General features: G+C 48.1%; 1 protein-coding gene across 1 annotated transcript in view; it reads right to left on the minus strand.

The window, feature by feature from the left end:
• The window catches only part of KATNIP (katanin interacting protein), a 176,864-nt gene that overhangs the window by 133,576 nt on the left and 18,250 nt on the right, over positions 1-25,038 (minus strand). Inside the window, exons 2-3 of the mRNA XM_055089749.1 lie at positions 23,605-23,660; positions 16,909-16,931 (exon numbers count right to left, since the gene is read on the minus strand). Of these exons, the coding sequence (XP_054945724.1) occupies positions 16,909-16,931; positions 23,605-23,660 (79 nt within the window). The remainder of the gene's footprint in view (positions 1-16,908; positions 16,932-23,604; positions 23,661-25,038) is intronic.

Consider the following 25,038-nt stretch of genomic DNA (forward strand, 5'->3'; position numbering starts at 1 on the left):
CTCTGAGGTGTTTGAAACTGAAGTCTCTGCCGTGTCCTACGGCCAGAGGAGCATTTAGTAGAGGATTAAAATAATTCCTTAATGAATATTCTCAACCATGGCCCTAAGCCCACAGAAAGCGACGATCCAAATGTATCTCACAGTACAAAACTCCTACTCTTCCTTCAAAACCCACCCCAGTGTTCTTCCAGTGATTCTGTTCTTCGTGTCCCGGTGCTGTACAGTAAGTCCTTAATGCATATTAGTTGAATGAAAAGGTATAGTTCTGAGTTTGTTTTTTGCGGCTTTTGCTGACATATCAGATGTACTCCCATCCTCAAAACAAGAACAATAAATACGCCGCATTTAGTATGCTTACGTTGCGAGACCTAAAGCAATGGCTGAGACTGCCTCCTAGAGGTGGATCAAAACAACACAAACACTGAAGCAAAGGTTGGAGTGTCGCATGCCCTGGGTAGATGTGCCAATAAAATCACATGCTATTCGCATACCAGGTGGATAATCCAAAGAAGACTTTGGGTTATTTCTCAAATACCTATGCACCATTATTTACTGCAACCAATGTACACCTTGAGATTTTATACTTAGTTTCAGGTTTGTAGAATATTGACGCAGATCCAGAATCTAGGGCTTCCTCCTGGTCTCCAGGACACGGTACGCTGTATCTTTATGAAAATGTTTTTCTTCCACGGCTATCTAAAAAATCATTTTCAATACATAGCCACTAGAAAATAATTAACGTTTCTTTGTATTCTCAGAAAAGTTTCCTTGTAAGATGGCAATGTGTATTATAAACTATCTTTTAGGCTGGCAAATATAGATTTTTCTTTTTTTAATCTTGAATGAGCTTGCTTCAAAAAGGAAACTTTATATTAACGCCATAAATGGAAAATCATTATCGCTTGCCATAAACAGAAGGCAAACAGAAATACGGCCCTACTGAAATAGCACGTTTACATGCCACCTGCAGGGCTGTGCAAGTGTGCAAACCACATACTGGGAAGCTCGGTGCCCGAAATTCCACGTCCACACAACCCCGAGAGGCGGGAGGCGCTGACCCCATCTCCCCAATTCATTTGTTCACTCAATATTTACTGAACACCTCTTCTGGACACACAGTGGGCACATCAAAGTCTCCACGATCAAGGAGCTCACATTCTAGCAAGAGGAGACAAGTGATTAAAAAAGAAAGAAAAAAAAGGAAATATATAGTATGTCAAATGATGCTCAGTGCTACAGAAAATAGGAGGTAGAGAAAAACAGAGGGAGTGGGGAGAGAGGTGCTATTTTAGCCAGGGGGTCAGAGAAGGCCTCTGGTGAAATGACATTTGAGCAGAGACTGAAGGAAGTGGACGAGAGGAACCCCTGTGGGAATCTGCACAAAGGGGGTTTCCAGGTGGCAGGAACAGCAAGTGCAAAGGCCCTGAGATGGGGGCGGAGGCCATGGTGAGGACCCTGGTCTTACTATGAGGTGACCAGAAGGCTAGTGGAGGGTTTTGAGCAGACCTGCCATGGGCTGAGGCTGTTCCCACCGTCCACCCTGAGGAGAGCTCGGGAGGGGACGTAGGCCTGCAGGGCCCACTGGAAGCCCGGGAGTGTAAACAGCCTCTGACTGCTAAGGAGGGAACAAGGCACGCCTGCTCTTGAACTCCCGACTGGTGCTAAACTGATTTAGGGCAGCTGTTACCTGTCAGAGCCTCTAATCCCACCGCACCCGTCCCTTGGCCTGATGAGAGGAGAGAGGCGGCCTGGGTGGAATTTTCCCTCCAATCTCTGCCTCCACCGCCTGATTTGCATCCGAGAATTCTTCCTTCTAATGGAATGAACCTCTCACAGAGCGCATCCATCACCAGGACCTTACCTATCACCTCCTGCCCAGCAAGCTGGGCTGCCTGAGTGGACGCTCCCCTCCCAGGGCTGCCCCTCCCTGCCCCCTGAAAGGGGAGCACTCAGGGCCCCTCCCCACTGATTCAACAAAGACTCCCTGAGCTTCTCCTATGGGTTGGGTGCTGCGCCACGGCCCGGCCCGAGACAGATAGATGTAATCTGGCTCCACCACCCTCCTGACCTCATCCCCAGCTCCCGCACCCCCCTCAGCCCAACAGCTCTTCAGGCGGTTTCTCAGAGAGGCCCCTTCCTCCTCAGGGCCGAGGCACTTGCTCCTCCCCCTGCCTGGATGGCGTCCTCTTGTTCATGGGCATGTGTGGTCCTTCCTGGGGCCTCTTCTGACTGTCCTCGGCCTTCTCAGCCTCTTTGGAGGTATCTCTGTTTGTTTGTGGTTCCCCTGCTGGGATGCCAGACCCATGAGGGCAGGGCCAGCGTATGTGTGGAAAGGAAGGGATGAGGAGGAAGAGAAAGAGAGGGAGGCAGGAAGACAAGATCCCTGTCCTCAAGGAAATTAGAGGAGCAGCAAAGACACTGCTCTGAGGCCATGGAGTAGGGGCTGTGCCGGGGGCGCTGGGTGGAGAGGACGGGTCCTTGGCATGGCTCCGGGGCTGGGCAGGCTCTGCAGAGGAGAGGACAAGTGCCGACTGCAAGGGGCTCAGAGGTGGACGGTGCGGGCAGAGGAGGGGCGGGAAGGGCATCCGGGCAGGAACAGCGTGTGCAAAGGCCCAGTGCCACGAGACCCTGGGAGCTCATCTCGGGGCTGGGATGGAGAGTGGTCAGAGCATGCTGGTTGATTGCAGGGGAGAGCCCTGGCTTCTGACATTGCAGCCAGCTTAAAGCCCGATGAGAGACAAAGCCTGTTTGTGCCGATGACAGGTGCTGAGTGGTGGGGAAAGCCAGGAAGGGAGTGAAACGTTCTGCTCAAGTCTAGGGCGGTGCAGTGGGGCTCAGGATCCCCATTTTGATGTTGTCTCACACACTAGTCAAGATTTCTGCCGTGTGAGATCCTGGAGATCCAACCGTAAAGGAGACGGTTCGCCCCCATCTCCTCCCTGATCACGTGGGGCTGTGATCCTTTCCTCCCTCCCTGCGTTTCCCTTCCCCCCGCCCCCTTTAGGTTGACTGAGCACCTCCTATTCCACACGGGGACAAGTTCCCTTGCCTTAGGGAATGGACCATCTAGGGAGGGAGGCCAACTTTAAGCAAACGACCCCGCCACCAAAGTACATCGTCAGCCATTTCTGGAGGTAGGTGCGTGGTGCCTTGAGAGGTTTTCAGTGGGAAACACGACTGGGGCAGGGAGGTGAGGTAACGCTCCGTGGAAGGGTGACAACAACCGCGATGTGAAGGACGAACAGGTTAACTTAGGGGCGCAGAGGGGGGTGTGCTCTAAGCAAAATGAACGCACGTGTGAAGGCCACGTGGTGAGACGGAGGAGAGAGTAAGAGTGAGACAAGCTGGGATGTGGGACCCTTTGCTGCAGTGCTGCAGTGCTTGCACCTGGACAAATGTCTCCTCAAGCTACAAATTACAAAGAAACTATAAGGGACTAAAAATAACTGCGTGCATGTGCAGTTGGGGCAAATTATAGACAAAAAGATACAGAAAGACCAAAAAAAACCCCATCTGCCACTGCTGAAGGGCCGGGAGCGAAAGCAGGGTACTGCGCATGCCCCCTGCATTCAACACCACCTAAGGGGTGGGCAAACCACCTAAGCCACGCCTCCGACCCCACCCCTGGACACACCCCTACCCTCACCCCATACAGGGTACCGGCTCCCCCCACCCCACCTCGGGGAGCAAGTAAGGGGACCTGTTACTTGTTCTTGCTCCTTCCTGCGGCTGCAGGGGCTTCAGTAAAGCCTTGCCTGAATTTCCTGTCTGGCCTCTAGTCAATTTCTATTGCTTGGGGAAGGCCAAGAGCCCTGGTCGGTATCAAGAGGGACAAGGAATGACAGAGGGGCTGGAGCCGGTGGGGGGCAGGGGAGCAGGGGTTGACTCGGGACTGAGCGGGCAAGACCACCACGTGGGCCACAGCAGGGAGTTTTTCCCTTAAGCCCAGACCAATGGGAAGCCACGTGGGGTTACTGGGGTAGAGGGTGGAGGTTGGAGTGAGAGGAAGCTGGGAGTGGGTGCTGTGGGTGTTCGGACAAGAGGTGTCAGCCACATGGAGGAAGCAGGGAGAACATGTTTCCAGGATGAGGGCGGAGGACTTGGTGATGGGCTGGAAAAAGGAGGCGAGGAAGAACGAAGTATTGAGGATGATTGTGCAGCTTCTGGCCTGGGTAACTGGAGGGACAGTGAGTGATGCCATTCTCGGAGAGGTCCAGGCTGGAGGCGGGCAGGGCTGAGTTTGGTTTGGAGCAGTCGTGTGGATACTCTGAGGCACCCAAGAGGCGCAGTTCATGGACTGGAGGTTGGAACGTATAGGTTTGGGGTTCAAGGTGCATCGCACAGTTAAGATGCCCCTTCCTCCCTGCTCACCCCCATCCCAGGCTGGGTTACACCCTCCCTCAGCTGTGCTCCTGAAGCATCTTCACAGACTGTTCCCTGTCAGGACACTGATGAAAGCCACCATGGATATGGGCCTAGGTGTGTATAGTGGACTCTGTGCTACGGGCCCAGATCACCCACTCACACCCCAGCTGCTGGGAGCTGTGTCCCTTCCCAAAGAGAAGCCTGTCTTGCCCCAGGTTATGTCTGATCTCTGATACTGATTAATGACAAGGGTACAAAGACCCAGGCTCCTTGCCTCAACTGGGAACACCTCGGAAGGGCCGCCCATCCCCACAGCTCCCTGTGGGGTCAGCAAGGCCGGCATCACGGTTCAGCCCCTCCCTCTGCCCCATCCTGCTTCCCTCACCCTCACGGGTGTTGTTCCTGAGAGCCCTCCCCAGTCAGCCTCCTGCATGCACATCTCCGTCCCACAGTCTGCTTCCTGGGGACCTATGGCAGTTACTTGACCATGAACTCCCAGGGCAGGGCTGAATCTTGTTACATCAAAGGCCATTGGTAAACGCAAACTGAATTGAATGGACAGTCCTGACTCAGCCATGACTTCCCACAATGGTCCTGAATTCAAACAGGACAGACCCAAGTCCCCCAAAAATGAATTCCTCGGACCACGGGGCCCAATATTTAATTCTGAAACATGGTTGCCATGAAGGTGTGTGACATAGGTCCTCAATTTCCAGGCCTTAGTTCGACAGCTAAACAGCCAAGTTGGGTGGTCAGGACTCGGCTGTGAAGCCAGGCACCTGGGTAAGAATCCCATCAGGCTCTTTTGAGTGGGAAAAGATACTCCTTCCTAAGTTTCCTCAGCTGTCAAACTGGGATGCCGTCCTAGCGGTGTTGTTCATAATAGCCCCAAAAGTGGAAGCAACCCAACTGTCCATCAATGGATGAATGGATAAACAGGCTGTGGCATAGCCACACAATGGAATATCGTCTGGTCATAGAAAGGAATGAAGCGCAGGCACATGTGACCACATGGATGACCCTGAGAACATTATGCCAAGTGAAAGAAGCCAGACATAAAAGGCTACATATTGTATGATTCCATATATATGAAAGGTCCAAAATAGGCAAATCCACAGAGACAGAAAGTATCAGTAGATTAGTGGCTGCCAGGGAATGGGGGAAAGAGGAACTGGGAGTGACTGCTAACAGGTACAGGGTTTCTATATGGGGTGATCTAAATGTTTTGGAACTAAATAGCGGTGATGGTTGCATAGCTTTGCGAATATCACTGAATTGTACACTTTTTTTTTTAATTTGCTGCACCGTGAGGCATGCGGATCTTAATTCCTCGATCAGGGATTGAACCTGTGCCACCTGCAGGGGAAGTGCGGAGTCTTAACCACTGGACCGCCAGGGAAGTCCCGGAATTGTACACTTTAAAATGGTGAATTTTGTGTTACATAAATTGTATCTCAATAAAAAAAGGCCAAAAAAAAGTGCGATGACGATTAAAAAGCATCCACCTTATAAACACAAAATATTTAGAATATTGCCTGGTGTGTGATACATGCTCGATAAATGTTAGCAATGAAGATGATGCTGATGAGAAATATTTCGAAGTTTCTAATTACGATGGCACAACATCTGAACTTGGAGTTGACCCTAGACCCAGTTCCCTGAGCTAACCCTAAAGGCATTTTATATCACAAAGTTAACACCCGCCTGAAATTCATGCAAAAAAAAGATGACGTAACTTTTCAAAGGCTGCAACTTTCCTTTTCCCGTGTAGGAAGGGGAGAGCAGCTGGGTGTAGGATTCGGTCTGCCTCAGGAGTGGGACTGCGATCACACCCTCGGAACAGGCGCCAAGCTGGTGACAAACAACCTTGCTCGTGCACCAACCCTTGAATGTGCCGTCGAGGGTGGCAGGCAAAGGATGCTATCAGGCTGGGGCCAGGATAAGGGGCCCACTGATGGAAGATTTGGTCTGCTCTAATAAAAATAGCATTTTTATAATGTCTTGATGGGTGTGTTTGTCAAAAGGGGATGACTTCAAGCTTGTGAGGAGGGCTAGGAATAGAAACTGGCTGACAGGGAAGAAGCCAGGCGTGCAGGCTGCAGGAGAGATGGTATTTCATTTGTGCTAATCTATTTTCAGGAGGAAAGGAAGGGATTGGGAGCATCTCTCCCAGCCCCTAAAGTAGCCTGTGTCCTCTCTGAATGTGGGTTCTTAAGAGCAGAACAGCAGCCCACAAATTCCCTTCTCGGCTTCTTGCTCGCTCCTTCCAACCCACAGCCTGCCACTGTGCTTTGCTCGACAACACAGCTCCCTGTGGCCTCCTTCATTAAAAACCTGCCACAGCTGGCGAGTAAGGTGACAGAGGCACTTCAGGGAGCAATAGCAGTCTCCACGAAACAAGACAAAACGAAACCCTGAATAGCTTCGGTCTACTCAGACCCAGCCATTTCACTCCTTGGAATCTACCAGAAAGACTCACACAGGTGCTGGAGGAGGAATGTACAAAATGCTAATGCCCTCCATCTGGAAAATGACTAAATACCCACAGTCTGTCCATAACATACCGTAACAAGTTTAGAAAAATCTGGGTTTGTTTGTAACACCGAGGATGGATCTTGAAGACACAGTTCAGAGAAGAGAGGCAAATGACAAGTTACGAAAGCACATATGACACGTTCATTATGACACCGTTTTGTTAAAATACATACACTCCCCAAATACCACATATATTTTATGGATACACTCGAATATGTGGATGTGCAGAGAAAGGTCTGGAAGGATGCATGCCAAGCTTGTGACAACAATTAGTCCAGGAGGGGAAGGCTGGGATTAGGGAGGGTTGGGAATTGGCACAAGGGACTCTAGGCTTATCTAGAGGGTGAAAAATATTTTCTTAAGGAAGCTGTTTTTTTGTATTACTTGCCTATCTAATGACCTCCATCCCACCACTTCCCTTCTCCAAAAAGTAAGAAAAAAAAAAAATCAATGGTTCCACATTCCAGACAGATGCAGCCTGACATGACTTTTCCCCAGAATTCCAGATTCCCATACCCAGCTGCAGGTTCAATCGAGGTCTTAACAGGGTTTAAGCTGAATTCCTGATCTTCCCCCTAAAACTCTTGTGCCCATCTTAGGAGATGACCAATCTCTCTGGTTTTCAGACCAAAACTTAAAGTCCTTCTTGACTCCTCCTCTCTCTCCTCCCCACCCACATATCCTGTCCAACCACAGATCCAAGCGACTCCGTCTTCACGATGCTTGGGAACTGGCTCCTTCTCTGCTCCTCCACTGCTGCCCCCCCAAGTCCGAGCCACTGTCACCTCCACAGAGTTTCTGCAACAGCCCCGACAGGTCTCCCCGTCTGCCCTTCCCCACTGTCTGTTCTCCACATACAGCCAGGGAGCGTATCCTGCTAAAATTGGGTCCTGGCCCTGTTTCACTGAAAATGCTCCCATGACTCCCCTCTCACTCAGACAAAAGCCCAAGTCCTTACTAACGGCCACAAGGCCCTCCACGACCTGGCCTTTGCCCCTCTCCTCGCCTCCCCCCACCCTGCCCCTCATTCCCCCAGTTCGGCCTCCACCCTCGGGCCACTGGTCTTTGCTGTCTTCCCTGCCCAAAGCTCTCCCCTCTCACCTCCTCTGGTCTCTGCCTGAGGACCTATGTAACATAACAAGCCACCTAGCAGCCCCCATCCCGCTTCCCTGCTTTATTTGTTTCCCTGCTACCCTTTATATTTTACTCATTTATTTGCTTGGTGTCTGCCTCTAACCACTGGAACACAAGGGTGTGGATTTGTGTGTTTTGTTCACCACGATATCTACAGGCCCCAGGGCAGTGCCTGGCACACAGCAGGTACTTGACAAATATTTGCTAAGTGGACGCGTGAACTGATTGCTCTATGCTGGCCATATGTGGTTTACACGTATTATCTCACTAAATCACCACCACAACAACTAACAAAGTAGGTGGTATTACCTCCATTTTACAGTTATGAAAACTGAGGCACAGAGAGTCACCAGTGAAAAAGTGGCAGAGCTGGAATCTGAACCTAGCTGTACTGGGCTCCAAAGTCTGTGTTTATCCTCTTAAGTATCAGGTCCCTCATCAAAGTTGTGTGTGAGTCCTGCGATGGCCAGCACTAAGGCATCTGCCGAGTCACCAGAGAAACAAGCAAACCAACCAAACAACGAAGGGTCTCAGAGCCCTGATCTGGGACATGATGAGGCATTAGGTGGGTGCTTGAGCTGCCCCGCTAGAGACAGAGGCCAGCCTTCACCAGCACCACCACAGGCGGCGCCCTGGGACCACGTGGCCCGGTGTAAGGAACTGAGCATCAACAATACAAGCTTCAGCATCAGATAAACCAGGATTAAGTCTTGATTCCTCTACTTACTTGCCATGTGACTCTGGGCCTCCCTTTCATTTGTAAAATGTACAAATGTCATGGGGCAGGACTCTGGATGTCGCCTGCCCCATGGCCACCAGGTCATAGCACTGAGACTCCTGGAGGTAATGTCCAGACAGTGTGATCCCACCACTGCCCAGGAGCAGGCACCTGACCCAAGCAGAGCCAATAATCCTGGGGAATTGGGGCTAACAGGCTCAGGGAAGATCTGGCTGTTTTCTCAAAAGGGGGAACATGAACTCAGAGTTGCTGGTGGGATTATTTTCTGCCAGGTGAACTGAGAAACAGAGAAAGCTGGTCTGTACCAAGTGAGAAAAAGGACACAGATACTGACAGATATAAAGATAAGTGCCATAGAGAGAGGATTTTCTGGGACCTTAGGGGCCCCAGGCATTGGTTCACCATTTTTGACACTGTTTTTGTCATCGTGCCACCCAGATGCATCCTGCCCTTGGCTTCTGGGAAGCACCTGCTCTTTAGAGCTTTGTAATGAAGTAACATAGTTTAATAAAATAAACTCTGTCTTTAGCAGAACAGGGACTAAGTCCTAAGTAATACAAATACTTACCTTATAGACTTGTTATAAGAAATAAAAATAATATATGAAAAATGCTTACCTCAGTGCCTGGCCTGTAAATAACACCCAATACATGGTTGCTAATATTATTATTATAATCAAGCCACAAGGACAGAGTATTACAGGAACTGGACAAATTAATCATCTTGCCCAGTCATCTAAATTACTCTTCCCCTGAGGGGTGGCATGCCATGGGGTTCTGTCCTTGGTCGTATCCCAGGCCGTAATTTTATCAATGGCCAGATCTGGCTGTTGAAGGCTGTTTATTAAGTCTGCAGATGATATTCAGATGGGTAGCACAAAAAGTAAACTGGATGACAGAATCTGGGTTCAGATCAATTTCTACGGGCTAGAGAAGGATCAAGAAGAGGTTGATAAAATGCATCACGGCCAAGGTAAAGGTCCTATACCAGGAGAGGCACTGAAAAAGTCTGCCTGAGAAAAGCTCACGAGACAAAGGCAGGGCTTTTAGCTAATGTGTTCAGTATGAGCTAACAGGGTGATGTGGCTGCCAAAAACTGCCACCACCACAGCAAACATGATGAGTGTGTTAGAAATTTTGTCAGGATCAGAGAGAAGCAGGGAACTAACACGTTTCAGCACCTACTGTGTACCAGGCCCCACCTTAAACACTTGACACACTATTGCAATTGATACTTTCATTAACCTATGAGAGGGGTGTTTAATCATTATTCCCATTTGACAGGTGAGGAAACTGAGGCTTAGAGAAGTGAAGGGACTTGACCAATGTATTGATAGTAGAGACCAGAGTTAGTATTGGAACCCAGTTCTAATTAGAAAGTACACTCCATCTCCATAGTCTACACTGATCTGTTCATAGTTGGAATATTCAGTTTGGTTCTGACACAGTGTATTTTTTTTTTTTTTCGTGTGGTATGCGGGCCTCCCTCTGTTGTGGCCTCTCCCGTTGCGGAGCACAGGCTCCGGACGCGCAGGCTCAGCGGCCATGGCTCACGGGCCCAGCCGCTCCACAGCATGTGGGATCTTCCCGGACCGGGGCACGAACCCGTGTCCCCTGCATCGGCAGGCGGACTCTCAACCACTGTGCCACCAGGGAAGCCCTGACACAGTGTATTTTTAGAGAAAGATTAACTTGTCCAGATGAAGGTGACCAGGAAGGTGAAAACTCTAACGAGAAGTCACCCTGAGACTGAATCAAGTTGGGAAGACTAAGAGCAAGTACAACACATCAGCCTCTCCCACCCAAGTCCACAGAAATGACACCATTTAAAATTCATAAGAGCACAGGAAGATATGGAGCGGTGCTACTGGCAGCTTTAAAATGTTGAGAAACTCCTGAGAAATGGGTGGCAGACAGAACTGGATTAATGAAAAGAAGCACAGGCCAAATCCGAAGCTAGAAAGGACTGCTGGGATAGGGGAAGGTGGTCTTAGGCTGCTCCAAACCTAGAGGCAACACATTCTCCAGGGAGAGGAGGGGGCCTAAGGTCAAAGGTCAAACAGACTGATTGAGAATGCCTGTGGGGATGCTAGGAAGTGGCCCTTCAATCCACCCAGCTTGTAGGAGCTGTGACTGTGGGTCTCTGGGACAGAAAGGCAGGACGTGTCCAGAAGGAAAAGGAAGATTCTGTGCTCAGAAGACACACTATTAGCATCACACTTCTTGTGGCAATTTCCACCCCTCTGTCCACAATCACTGGCAGCAAATTCAAGTAAAAAGAAATAGCATCCACAGAGAAGAAAACAGGGGATCAGATTACATAGAAGAGCACATATTCACAAATCACCAAACATTCCAGGAAAACTCACACCAAGAGAAGAGCCAAGTCAACAAACGGAACTAACAACCAAAGAAACAGAGATAATGATGCAAGCAGAGACATTAAAAATACATTTAATACTCTTAGAGAGATAAGAGAGGACGTTGACTCCATCAAACAAGAGCAACCTACTATGCAAAAGAATTAGAAATCATGAATAAAATATTTAATCATCAAAATAAGAAAAAAATCAAAAGACAATGAAGAACAGAATAGATACAGTTATAGAGAAAATTACTGAGCTGGAAGACCAGGCAGAGGTATTTCCCCCCAAAACATAGGAATAAGCCAAAGAGTACTGGCAAAAACAGCATAGGCTGTTAATATCCACTATTACCAAGGTCTTAGAGAGTCCAGCATTCTCAAATATTTTTAGCAGGAGTATAAATTATTAGTTTTTTCTTATGAGGCTATTTCTAGATTTCTTGCCACATGAGCCAAACAAATCCCTGTTGTTAAGCCAAGGGTCAGCAAATTATACCCCAAAGGGCAAATATGTCCCACTGCCTATTTTTGTCAATAAAGTTTTACTGGAACACAGATACACTCATTAATTGACATATTGACTATGGCTGTTTTCATACTACAATGACACAGTTGAGTAGTTGTGACAGAGACAGTGTGGCCTTTTACATAAAAAATTTGCTGATCCCTGGTTTAGGCCATTGTTGGGTTTCCTGTTCTTTGCAGCCAAATGCACTCCCAACTGAAACAATGACTAGAATTGTATAAATAGAAAAAAGCCCAGAAAGATGAACATCCTACTGATAATAGGTTGTTTCTAGAAAGGGGAATTAAGTTGGGGTATGTTTGAGAGCAAAGTTTATTTAATGAGCAAAGTTGAAATTTTAAAAATAATGACAACTAAATTATTTTAAAAATTTGCAATTTAATTTTTCTAATGAAAGAATAACTGAAGGTTTAATACCACAGTGGTAAAGAGTGAATTACTGATACATTTAAGAACATGGATGAATCTCACAGATATGTTTAAAAACAAAAAACAAAAAGACATAAAAAGTGCTTACTCTGTGAATCCATTTATATGAAGTTCGAATACAGGCAAAACTAATCTATGCTATTACAGCCAAGATAGTGGTTACTCTTGGAGAGGTGTAGTAACTGGGAGGTGGCATGAAGATGCCTCCTGTGTTGCTAGGAATGTTCCATATTTTGATGTGGGTAGTGCTGACACAGGAGTATTCATAAATGAAAATTCACAAAACTGTATGCCAAAGGTTATCCCCTTTATTGTATATGTTATACCTCAATAAATTAAAAAAAACTGATAAAGAATAATAGAAGGTAGGCATTTCTAATTGTCTCTTACTATGATCCTAATCCTGAAATACATATAGTTGCATAGGGAAAAGCTAGAAGGGAAAAAAAAAAAAGTAAGAGTAATTATATAGGTGGTAGGATAAGGACTAATTTTTGTAGCTTTCTGCTTCTTCTATTTTTCTACAATCAGCATGCATCAGTTCTGGAATCAGAAAGAGATTAAAAATGTCTAATGCTGGCCCCACTGAGGTAAATGCCTACAGATGTGAACTATACTGACCCTGCCTCCCCCAGCTACCCCAGCTGATGGAACATTCTATGAAGGGGACCCAGTGGTGGGACTTGAATAACAATAGCATACATTTAAACAGCACTTACAGGTATGGTCCTAAATACTTCATGTGTATTATTTAATTCTCTCAACAGCCCCATGAGGTGCACTATGCTTTCAGATCCATTCTGCAGACAGAAACTGAAGCACAGAGAGGTTATGTAAAGTGTCAAAGACCACACAGCGAATTAAGAGATAGAACCAGGAATGCAAACCCAAGCAGTCCGACCTGGACCCCTTCCCTACCCTTGACCAGTCTTGCCACTCTGTCTCTCATGTGTCAAGCCATCTCCCGGGGCATCAACAGAGCATGAGCAGCCCAAAGAAAATTTTTTGAAAGAGTTTAGGCTTCTATATTAAAAACATAAAGCCAGGACTTTCCTGGTGGTGCAGTGGTTAAGAATCCGCCTGCCATGGCAGGGGACATGGGTTCAAGCCCTGGTCCGGGAAGATCCCACATAACGCAGAGCAACTAAGCCCACGTGCCACAACTACTGAGCCCGCACGCCTAGAGCCCGTGCTCCGCAACAAGAGAAGCCACGGCAATGAGAAGCCCGCGCACCTCAACGAAGAGTAGCCCCTCCTCACCGCAGCTAGAGAAAGCCCGTGCGCAGCAACGAAGACCCAACGCAGCAAAAAAAACACCAAAACCAAAAAACCATAAAAGGGCATCAAAGTAGTCATCCTGGGAAAAGAAATGGAGAACTTTGTTGAACTTTCCTACACTTATTTCACAGTTTTTGTTTTGAAATACGTAGTGGGGGACGGGGAGGGGCACATAATCCCTTCATTGGCCTCTAATGGGAATCTAGCCATCATTAACAGCGTTTAGCTGGAAGTCAGTGTCAGACTATCTCAGCTCATCAGGTGAGGAAACTGAGGCTTCCATTTATCTGGCAGTCACTGCCCTGGCCTCCCATTCACCCGCCCAGCTCTATGGTCCCAGGAGCCTGGGGTCCCCCAGTCTATCTCTGAACCAGCAGCAAGGTCCGTGAGGAGGAGAGGGGAGAGGCAGGGGCATCCTGAGAGGGGCTGGGCGTCCCGTGTTTATCTCCCTCAACCTCACTGAGCCCTCAGACACCTGAGGAGGAAGGACTGATAACGCCCATTTTACAGCTAAAGAAACTGAGTCTAGGAAGGGTGAAGAAATGCGCCTAAGCTCCCCCAGCTGCCTCCACTTTGCCACGTGCACAGAATGTGCGGGATCAGCTGGGCCCAGTGCTTGCTGTGTTAACTGGGGCAGGTGGCCTCCTTGCTCTGAGCCGACATTCCTCACGTGCGAGATGAGGATATTATCGCTTACCTCACCGAGTACTGTGAGCATGGATGTGAAAGCAATTCTTTATTTTTAAAATAAATTTATTTATTTTATTTATATTTGGCTGCAATGGGTCTTTGTTGCTGTGCACGGGCTTTCTCTAGTTGCAGGGAGCAGGGGCTACTCTTCACTGCGGTGTGCGGACTTCTCATTGCAGTGGCTTCCCTTGTTGTGAAGCACGGGCTCTAGGTGCGCGGCCTTCAGTAGTTGTGGCTCACAGACTCTAGAGCGTGGGCTCAGCAGTTGTGGCGCACGGGCTGAGTTGCTCCACGGCATGTGGGATCTTCCCGGACCAGGGCTTGAACCCGTGTCCCCTGCACTGGCAGGCAGATTCTTAACCACTGCGCCACTAGGGAAGCCCGAAAGCAATTCTTAACAATTGCGCTATGTGTCCGCTTACCACACCCACTACACAGTGGCCAGGTGATGGACAGCGGCTGGGCTTTGCCTGCCCACCAGCCTTTCCCATTTCTTCTGGTAACTGGATCTTGATGGTACTTTGGGAAAACACCCATTCCTTACCATGTGCTTAACGTGCGGACTCTCTTTTGCTGAAATTGCCAAGAGAATTGTAATAATGACAGGAAAAAAGTAAGAGAAGAGGAAGAAGCCTCTGTCACTCACTCACTTACTACATGTCAGGCACCGTTCAGAGTATCCCTGACAACTGGCAGAGGTAGGTGTTGCTCTCATCCCCATTCTACATATGAAGAAACCAAGGCTCAGATGCAGATAAGCACTTGGGTCAGTGATGAGTCAGGATTCGACCCCAGGCTATCTGGCTGTGTGGTTCCCCCCACTGCACCCCTGCACCCCTGAGCTATCCAGCCTCTATGCAGTTGGCCTGGAGCTGCCAGTGGCCAGTTTACACTGAGCAGGACCAGAAGCTGCAGAATGGCCACGTCTTGAAAAAAGGCAGGGCCAGAAGGACTGAGCCAGAGCGCCTGGATCCAGCCATTCCTGACGTGGTCCACCCCTGAACTTTACAGCTAGGTGAGGCAACGGATTCCCTTTTTTGCTGACGCTGGTTTGAGGAAGGCTTCTATCACTTGAACAGAGCCTAAGAGATACAGCTTGTGAACCCTAATGAAGTTGAAGTTCACAGGACCATTGGCTCTTATCAGACCCAGAGTAGTCACAGAGTAAATGGAGGCCCAGAGCCGGGAGAGTGAGTATGCCTACTGTCAGCCATGGTGACTCAGGACTGGAGCCCAGGTGCCCTGGCACTCTTACAGCCCTCATTCTGCTCCTCCAGAGGTGTCCCCAGACTGAGGAACAATTCTACGGGTGCATTTTCACCCAGGACACATACCTTTCATCAGTAATTTGCAGGAACCTTCTTCCTTTAGATAGTATCATTCTTTTTTCTAATCATATTCTGTATTCTGTAAAGTGATTTGGGGGGGCGGTGGAGAGGTGAAGGGAGACTCAGGGCAATTTCATGCCTAAGATCTGAGGATATAGGAAACTTTGATGATGCTCTGGTGAAGGGCACAATGTTTATCCAAAACCGACTCAGGAAGAAGCTGTCAACATTATCTCCTTCTGGTCACAAACTGCAGCTCTCTGATGGATTTTTTTCCCCGAGTTTAATCTTCTGCTGGAAGCTCAGCTGATACCAGGAAGGTTTTAGACATGTCAATCTCCTCCCTGGCATTTTATCAGAAATTGATTCTCTGCTTTTCAAAGCTCAAGTCTTGGCCTTGCTGTTGTTCAACTTGGGTTACGGGCACGGCATCTGTATACACGTTTCCTGCAGCTCCCAGCCTGATTGCAGGGGTCTGGGAGTAGGTGGTGATTCAAGGGCAAGGTAATTCTCACAGGAGGGATTATGTGCTGTTCCATCACACCGAAGGGGTGAGAAACAATGGCCCAATCCGCGTCTTGCTTTTTCTTAGAAAGAGTTCTCATCCACTTCCGACTCGGAAGGGATTAATGAGCCATTTTGCCCTCAATATAATACAATTATAATATCAGTCCTAAATTATAATACTCAACACTTATTGAGTTCCTAGTAAGTGCCAGGCACTGTTCAAAATACTTTACACGCATCAGCTCACTGAATCCTTACCTCACCCCTAGGCTGCAGCTTCTATATTATCCCTACTCTTTTTTTCTAATTTTTATTTTATTATTTATTTATTTATTTTTGGCTGTGTTGGGTCTTCGTTGCTGCGTGCGGGCTTTCTCTAGTTGTGGCGACCGGGGGCTACACTTCACTGCAGTGCACGGACTTTTCATTGCGGTGGCTTCTCTTGTTGCGGAGCCCGGGCTCTCGGCGTGCGGGCTTCAGTAGTTGTGGCACATGGGCTTAGGTACTCCGCGGCATGTGGGATCTTCCTGGACCAGGGCTTGAACCTGTGTCCCCTGCATTGGCAGGTGGATTTTTAACCACTGCGCCACCAGGGATTCCCTATATTATCCCTATTCTTTAGAAGAGGAAGTCAAGTCACAGACAGGTTAGGTGTCTTGCCCGAGTGATGGCACGAGCCTAGGAATCCAGGCTGTTTGGTTCCAGGGCTTACTTGGCTACGCTGCTTCAAACCCTGCCATGTGACTGCCCTGCCCTGCAGAAATCAGAAGCTGTTCATGTCACCAGGGCCCCCACTTGTCCAAGTTCTCAAAGCAATGGAGACCAAGAGCACAAGAAGCAAAAAAACTGACAATGGTAATAACTTCACAATTGGGAACACATTTGGCAGTTGGATGTAAAATGGATTTAGTTCTTCTCTGCCCAGAAATGTGACTTTTTCCAGGAAAAGTGCAGATTTGGAATGTCAGCTGTCACATCAGACAGGCTCTTGTAATGCAGCGCCATCAGCTTACATTGTCTTTTTTTCTCTCCCTTCCTTAAAAAAAAATTTTTTTTTAAACATTTTAAACAAAGCAGTGGAGATCTGTAAATATGCAAGGGGCAGCTCCTGATTCCCCCAGGAGACAGAGGCTGCAAGAACACTGAGAACTGAAATGAGGAAAGGGGAGGGTCTCCAGGCTAGTGGGGTCTGAAGCTTACAAGAAGAGTCACCAGTCCCACTGGCCTCCTGCAATTGGCCAAGACAGGTGCTTGGTGTTGAGGGCCCATGAGAGACGGCATTCAGAAATCGACGTGCTGGACATGTCCCCAAGTCCTTCTTGGGACAATGCCCTGCTCCCACTCCCTGCTGAGGAAAGAGGGCTGGGGAACTACAGCAGAGGCCACTGAGTGTGGGTGCCTCAGCCAACGGTAGCCACACTTGAATCTGGCCAGAATGCTACCAGGTGTCTTGGAACAAAAAACTCTGCCCCTCTCACGCACTGCTACAAAACAAATCAGAAACACTCATCTAAAAAAGCATATCCCCTGTGATCCCTTAATTCTATTTGCAAGAATTAACCTTTGGCTATTCCTGTATAAGTGCACCGAGATGCCTGCTCTAGAATATTCTTTCCAGTACTCTTATAGTAGCAGAAGACTATTGATAGCCTAGATTAGTCATTAACCGGGAACTACTCATGTATTTATGGACAGGCCCACGATTTTTATATGTCATTTTTTTAGAAGCAAAACCAGATCTGAACTGACATGAAATTTAAAGTCTTGATTTACCCCACATAGTATGAATATTCTTATTTTCCTACAGATATATTAACATATTTGATTATAAAGTGCTGATCCAGGCCATACTGGGATGGTATTACTTTTTAAATTCTAAAAAAATGAAACACATTTGGCCCCAAAGGTTTCATATAAAGGATTGTGTTTCTGTGGATTCACAGTGGAGTACTAGGCAGCCATAAAAAAGAATGGATGAGGGACTTCCCTAGCAGTGCAGCAGTTAAGATTCCACATTCCCAATGCAGGGGGCCTGGGTTCAATCCCTGGTTGGGGAACTAGATCCCCCATGCCGCAACTAAAGATCCTGCCTGCCGCAACTAAGACCCGGCACAGCCAAATAAATTAAAAAAAAAAAAAGAACGGATGAGATTTGTACTACAGAATGTTCTCTAAGACATGTTGTTAAGTGAAAAGAAAAATCCAGAACAATGTGTATGGCATGCTATCATTGTGTTAAAAGGCAGGGGGTAGAGGTAAGGGCAGAGGGGATAGATAGAATATTTCTGGAAGGACACAAGAAATTGATTTCAATGGTTGTCTCTTGGGAGGGCAACCGGGGGGCTAATGTCAAGAGTACTGTACCCCCTCAATGCCCTTTAGCATCGATTAGCCAGGTTGATTATAGACTCTCTCTTTGGCCTCTGAGCTGAAAGAAGGAACAGCTGGGAGAGAGGAGCATAAAGATGACAACGAGGTACAGGGAGGGACCAGAGGGGAGCAGAGGCATGTCCGTGGTGGCACACAGAGAGGTTGTTGGGATAGCCCCATCTCTGGAGGCACCCTGGATCCTGGCCTCCCTCCTTTGCTGTGGTCCCCTGAGAACCCAGTCTCCTCCTTTGCTTGGCAAGATGAAAGGCGTCTCTAGTCCTTGTACCACAAGGCTCTGCTTAACAGCAGGAAGTGTTCGTATGTGTGCACGTGCACATGTGCACGCTTACGCGTGCGTGCAAAGGGAAGGCTTAACACTTTCTAGGTGGTTGAGTTAAATGACTTCTGCAGTCCTTTACAAAGTGAGCTCAACAGAGGAGTGTGCCGTCAGGAGCATTTTGCAGAATCTCCAATCAGCTGCACAGGGAGGCAGTCCATGATCACAGAAGGCCTTCAAAGTGGTTTACAGTGGGGGCCCCAGAGCTAGCCTGCCTGGGGCTCGCTTGCCTGGGGGCGCACAGCCAGGAGCCTGGACGGCTGGAATCAGCCTAACATCCAGCTGGAGCAAGGGAGACCCCTTCAGTACTAAGTGAAATTGTGCTGCCTTTTCCGTCCAAGGCCGTGACTGTCTCTCTGTTAAATTCTAGACACTCTAAGGAATGATTATAATTATGTAGCAACTAACATTTATGGAATGTTTACTATGTGCTATGCTAGGCACTTTATTACTGCCTTGACTGTATACTGAGTCTCCAAGGTGGGAATTATCATATCAGGTGTGAGGGGTCAAGAGACTCGTCCAAGGTCATCTGACAAGGATTTGAGACAGAAGCCCATTGTGGGCACTAATTCACAGAGTTGCCTGGGGCCTCCGTGCCTCTGTGCAGTAGCAGAACATGTCCCCAGCGCCATGTCTGTGAGGCCCAAGGTGCCATGGCCATCACTGTGGACCCTAGTGAGGGGGGGGTGATGAATAAAGACTTCTTCCTCCACTGTGGTTTCCTGGTTTTTGTTTTTTTTAATACTGTATGATAAATTTACTTTCTAATGATTTTTGAGTAAACTACAATGACCATGATTTCAAAACCATTAATAATTCATTACCAAGGGCCATAAACACTATATAATCTCCACAGGCAGTGAATTCTTGCTAGAGAAGAAGTGGAGAATACTTTTACCAGCTACCTCAAAAGTATCTACCGACTTCAAGCCAACCATCAAAGATACATTTTTTTCAGAAATGACTGTAACCCTTCCAAAGCCTCAGTTAAAGCTGCCTCTTCCAGGAAGTCTTCTCTCTCTCCTCCAGCACCCGCTGGGGCTTTAACTGGGTCTCCTCTGTACTGGCTGTTACTCTCTGCTATGATCTGTGCCTGTCTGTGCCTGTGACAGGGCTTGAAAACCGAAGTATCCTTGGTGCAGGGCAGGCATGCAGTGCGTGGGGAAGCACTGAGAACCAGGGGTTACTTAATAACCCGTAAAACGCTGGTCCTCATCCATGGCTGCACATCGGAACCACTTGGGAAGATGAAAAAATTCTGATGCCTGGGTCACACCCCCAGACATTCTGATTTAACTGATTTGGAAGGAGGCCTGGACATGGGGGTATTTAATAGCTCCCAGGTGATTCTAACGTGCTGCAACATTTGTGAACCGCTGACATCAAGCACCCAGCACAGGGCCTGGCATCATGTTGATGCTGATACCTGCTTGCTGTTGAGCGGGTGGGGGGTCGGGGGGGACAGGGAGGGTCCCATCAAAAGAGGGACATGTCCTCATCAGAAGCCATTGCCCACTGTTGCCTTATAGGAATAAGGAAGGACTCAGTGTTGTCATTCTCCATTTTTCCAGAGAAGCCAGAAGCCTGCATTTTTATGTGAAATCTCCTAATTTTTGAATGCAGCTGCCTAATTTTTAAAAACTGTAGTAGGGTATAGGCCAAATAAAACACATCTTTGGGCTGAATGTGGCCTGGCAGGCTCACTGAGAACAGCTTCCCATCCTCCCTTTGCTGTGCTGGCCCATGACCATACCGGATGGTACCCAATCCCCACCCAGGATGGAAACTGCACGTCCACCTGCCAAGGTGTGAGCTGGCCCGTATACCCTACCTCTGAAGGAACATGATGAGTGTCCTTGCCTGCTTGTTCCAACCAGTTTGTCTTTTCCTTGCCTTTCTTAAGGACAAAGCTTCCTCTATACCTGGCATCCTGTGTAAGCACAGAGTATCAGGAAGTGCAGATTCCACAGACAACGCCGGGGTGGGGGGGATGGGGGGGCAGGATGTGGAAACAGGAGGTGGGTGGGAAGGCATGTTATAATGTATCAAGATGAGCATCCTGGCAGCTTGCTATTAGTTTCTTTCTCTTGTTTTTCTAACCAAACAAAAGCCTTGTTAAGAAAGCACTCTCTTTTTCAGAGGGCCTGAAACCATTTTAAACATCTCTCAGGGTTAAACTCAGATGTTGTGATAAACAACCCCACTCTCCCTTTCCCCTCATTCAAGCATTTTTCAGAAGAGTGATCTGAAATGCTCTCGGGCAACTGGCATGATGGGAGAAGCCGGGAAAGCGGCAATTAGGGGAGTACTGCTGCCAAGGAGAGAGAGGAGGGGAGGGAAAAAGTATCTCTGCTAGTTACCGGCTGCCCTGCTCCATCATTTTTCCAGAGAATTTCTTAATGTGGATAAATTGGATGCTGTCATTCTGCAACCAACGGCCTCAGGTTTAAACAATTCATTCCTGGCCTAGGGGGACTGGTCCCCACTCTTGGTTACTTTTTTTAAAAATAAATTTAATTTTTAGAAAATTTTTATTTATTTTTGGCTACGTTGGGTCTTCGTTGCTGCGGGCGGTCTTCCTCTAGTTGCAGCAAGCGGGGGCTACTCTTTGTTGTGGTGCACGGGCTTCTCATTGGGATGGCTTCTCTTGTTGCGGAGCACGGGTTCTAGGCACATGGGCTTCAGTAGTTGCAGCATGCGGGCTCAGTAGTGTGGCATGCACGCCCCAGAGCGCAGGCTCAGTAGTTGTGGCTCATGGGCTCTAGAGCACAGGCTCAGTAGCTGTGGCACACGGGCTTAGATGCTCCGTAGCATGTGGGATCTTCCCGGACCAGGGATTGAACCCATGTCCCCTGCACTGGCAGGCAGATTCTTAAGCACTGCGCCACCAGGGAAGTCCCTCACTCTTGGTTACTTAATAGAGGGAGACCAGGTGCCTGCAGGTCTGCGCTCACTTCCATTGTGGCTCCCCCACCCTGAGTTTTCTGGAAGGACTTTGTGGAGACAGGGACACCTGCTCCTGCCTCCAGAAAAACGCCTCCACCAGAAAGGAGTGGGAAAACCCACCCTGGTTCAGCTTCTAGAGTGTCCACTGAGGCTGACATGGAGGTCTTTGCAGCAGCATCCAAGTTCCTAAGTTATCTCCCAGCCCTCATCCCAGGCAGGTCGATTCAATAAGGAGGAAAGCCACACTGGCTGTTCTGGCTACAGCTGAGAAAGGAGGCAACAGGAGAGAGGATGAAGGTCATGGCAAAGCACACAAGGCCCTTTGCAAGCCAACCCTGACCTGCCTCCTCAGAGCTGGCTGGGGTGAGGCCAACACCGAGGAAGCAGAGCCGTGAGCTGCAGACAGAAGAATCAAGTCTAGTGGCCATTTTTGAGCCGCTGGACCCAGCTGAGCCAGAGAAATTCCCTTTTGTCTTTGGAATCAGGTCAGTTTACAGTCAAGAGTGTGAGTACTTAAGTGTCGACAAATTTCAGGATTGGTTGATACTGATGATGAGCAAGAAGCCTTCACACCCCTGCTCCCATCAGCAGCTAAGTAAGACTCAAATGTAAACTCCCACAAGCTTGGGTCTTGATTGAAGGGCCCTTCAGTAATTCAAGGGTCCTAACTGCCACTTCCCACCTCAGGCTCAATGATGTTGCAGCTTTCCTTATTCATATCTCTCTGCCTTGGTATACTTATTTTTTAAATTTATTTATTTATTTTTGGCTGCGTTGGGTGTTCATTGCCGCATGCAGGCTTTCTCTAGTTGCGGGGAGCGGGGGCTACTCTTCGTTGCGGTGCATGGGCTTCTCATTGCGGTGGCTTCTCTTGTTGTGGAGCACGGGCTCTAGGCGCATGGGCTTCAGTAGTTGTGGCACACGGGCTCTAGAGCGCAGGCTCAGTAGTTGTGGCGCACAGGCTGAATTGCTCCACGGCATGTGGGATCTCCCCGGACCAGGGCTCGAACCCGTGTCCCCTGCACTGGCAGGCGGATTCTTAACCACTGTGCAACCAGGGAAGTCCCATCTCTCTGCCTTTGACCATGCTATTTACTTGGCCTGGAAAACTACTCACCCTCAAGAGTTGGTCTTTACATCCGCTTTGCTGCAAAGCCTTTCTTGATACCACTGGCGGAGGTAGGTGACCCTTTTTCCGTATTGAAATCCCACTCTTTGTCCTTCTCTCCCTGTACTGGCACTTTCACACTGTATGGTAATGATCTCATTGCACATCCCTTCCAACTACGCTGTGCACACCCTGAGTCAAGGACTGTCTCTCATCCATCCCTTAGCCCCAGCCCTGGTGCCCAGCACAGTGCAGGTGGGCTCAGTGTGGTAAATTTCAAAAATTTCAAGAATGGTAAATTTCAAGAATCTGGTAAATTTCAATATTTTGTAGCTCTTCCCATTAAGCGGTGAGGCCTATTCCCCCACCCCTTGAACCTGCATTGGCCTTGTGATTTGCTTTAAAGAACAGAAAGTGGCAGAAGTGATACCATGCCAGTGCTGAGCCTAGAGCTCAGGAGTTCCTGCGTCTTCCAATCTCATGCTCTTGAACCCCTGAGCCCCCATGTGAACAAAGCTGGCTGGCTTGCTGGAAGTCGGGAGAACATCGGAGGAGAACTAAAGCACCCTAACTGATGTTCAGGCAGCCCCAGGGCAACACCTCTCTTCAATGCAGATGCGTAAGTAAGCCCAGCGGAGGTCAGCAGAGCCTGGCCCATCAGCAGAACTGCCCGGGGAAGCTGAGCCCAGATGGCTGACCCTCAGAATCATGAACTAAATCTGTGGTTGTTTTGAGTCGCTAAAATCTGGGTGACTTGTTACACAGCCAAAGCTAACTGATACATTCAGTAAGAGATTATTACTATAAGTGACACTGGGTTGATAACTCCAGTTGAGAATGAGAGAAAAGAATAGGAGATCCAGGGATACTTAATCACCAGCCCACTCCCTCAGGTCTCTTTAAATAGAGTTGCCTCCCACCTGCCCTCCCCAGTGACTCATTTACCTCCTTTTTCTCCCTAGAGCAGGACCGGCTTCTCTCAGCCTTCTGCAGAGTCTGACCTGTAGCAGTTCAAAAGCAGAAACAGAGATTAAGGCTGTTTTAAAACAGCTAGTTTATCACCACAAAAGCTTTTTATTTGCAAACTGAATAGATGGGACCAATCACAATTAAGTGATTTTAAGAAAATATAGCCTATTATGATAATGGGAAAATGGCATACTCTTGAAATAGACCAACGGCAATGAGATGGTAATTCACACACTCATATTATTTGACTATAATGAACAAAGCCTCCACTCTTTAATCTGGAACATTATCTGCACTCTGCAAGGGCTGACAGACTAGTTTTTCCCAGTCGAATTACATTTTTATTAAATTGGAGTTATATAAAATGCCTTCCACTGTGCACATACACATAACCTTTGATGAGTGTGTGCCAATACGCTGCACCAAACCCCCAAACTCGCCACACAGGTGCTGGGGCAGATGTGAATTAGCAGTAATCACCTGCATTTCATATAATGGGGCAATTTCAGAGAGAATTGTTGCTTTTCTCGGAAAACTACAAAACTAATATTGAAGTTATGCATATATTTCACAGATCGACATCAGAATGTTTAAATATGCTGTTCCAAGTGCAGCTTTTACAACTTCGATGGAAGTGTCCATTATAAAAGGAATCCTTGATGGGAAATTAATAGATCGCCTTGGTTTTAAAACATAAGATGCGAGTCTCACTGCACGTTGTCAGTGTGTCTCCCAAATTGTCCAGCTTCACTCTCAGGTGGCTATTTTTTAGAGTGCCACAACCATATGTCCCATTAGCCAGGAGCACTCTGAAGGCAGGAACAAAAAGGCTTAGTGATGACTTATTGAGAGGCGAGAGATGGGGACTGAATCTGAGAGGAAAGACGTTCGTCTTTGGATGTGGTCACTTGCAGTGGGTCCACACGTCAGGGGGATGCAGAGGGGCACACAGCTAGCGATAAAGCTCAGGTCAAGGGATGATGCTCTTTCCAAAAAAAGTGAGAATAAGGGAAAGAGCAAAGGTCCAAAGATCAACTTCTGGCACTGGCCAAACTTTGGGCCAATACGTAAGAGGATGTAGAAAAGAGGCAGCTATTTATAGGAGACCCTGGGTTGTACAGTATCATGGTATGGTAGACATCTTTGGGGGTATCTGCTCAGCTCATAATGACACCCTAGACTGCTCCCTTCTCTCTTTTCTTCCTCCCCATCGCCACAGTGGGGTCCTGTGGCAGCCATGACTGTACATGACCCCATACCCTGAACTTCATATGCTGCACTGGGTATGGGCCCTTGACCTAGTTGCAGCCAATCAGAATCCCAGCCCCTAACACTGAAATTGATTCTGAGAGAGAGGGAGGATAGAGGGCCGGAGCAGGGCTACCTCCATGTGTGAGCAGCCACCAGCCA

Source organism: Physeter macrocephalus, chromosome 14, assembly GCF_002837175.3.
Source record: "Physeter macrocephalus isolate SW-GA chromosome 14, ASM283717v5, whole genome shotgun sequence".
Lineage (NCBI taxonomy): Eukaryota > Metazoa > Chordata > Mammalia > Artiodactyla > Physeteridae > Physeter > Physeter macrocephalus.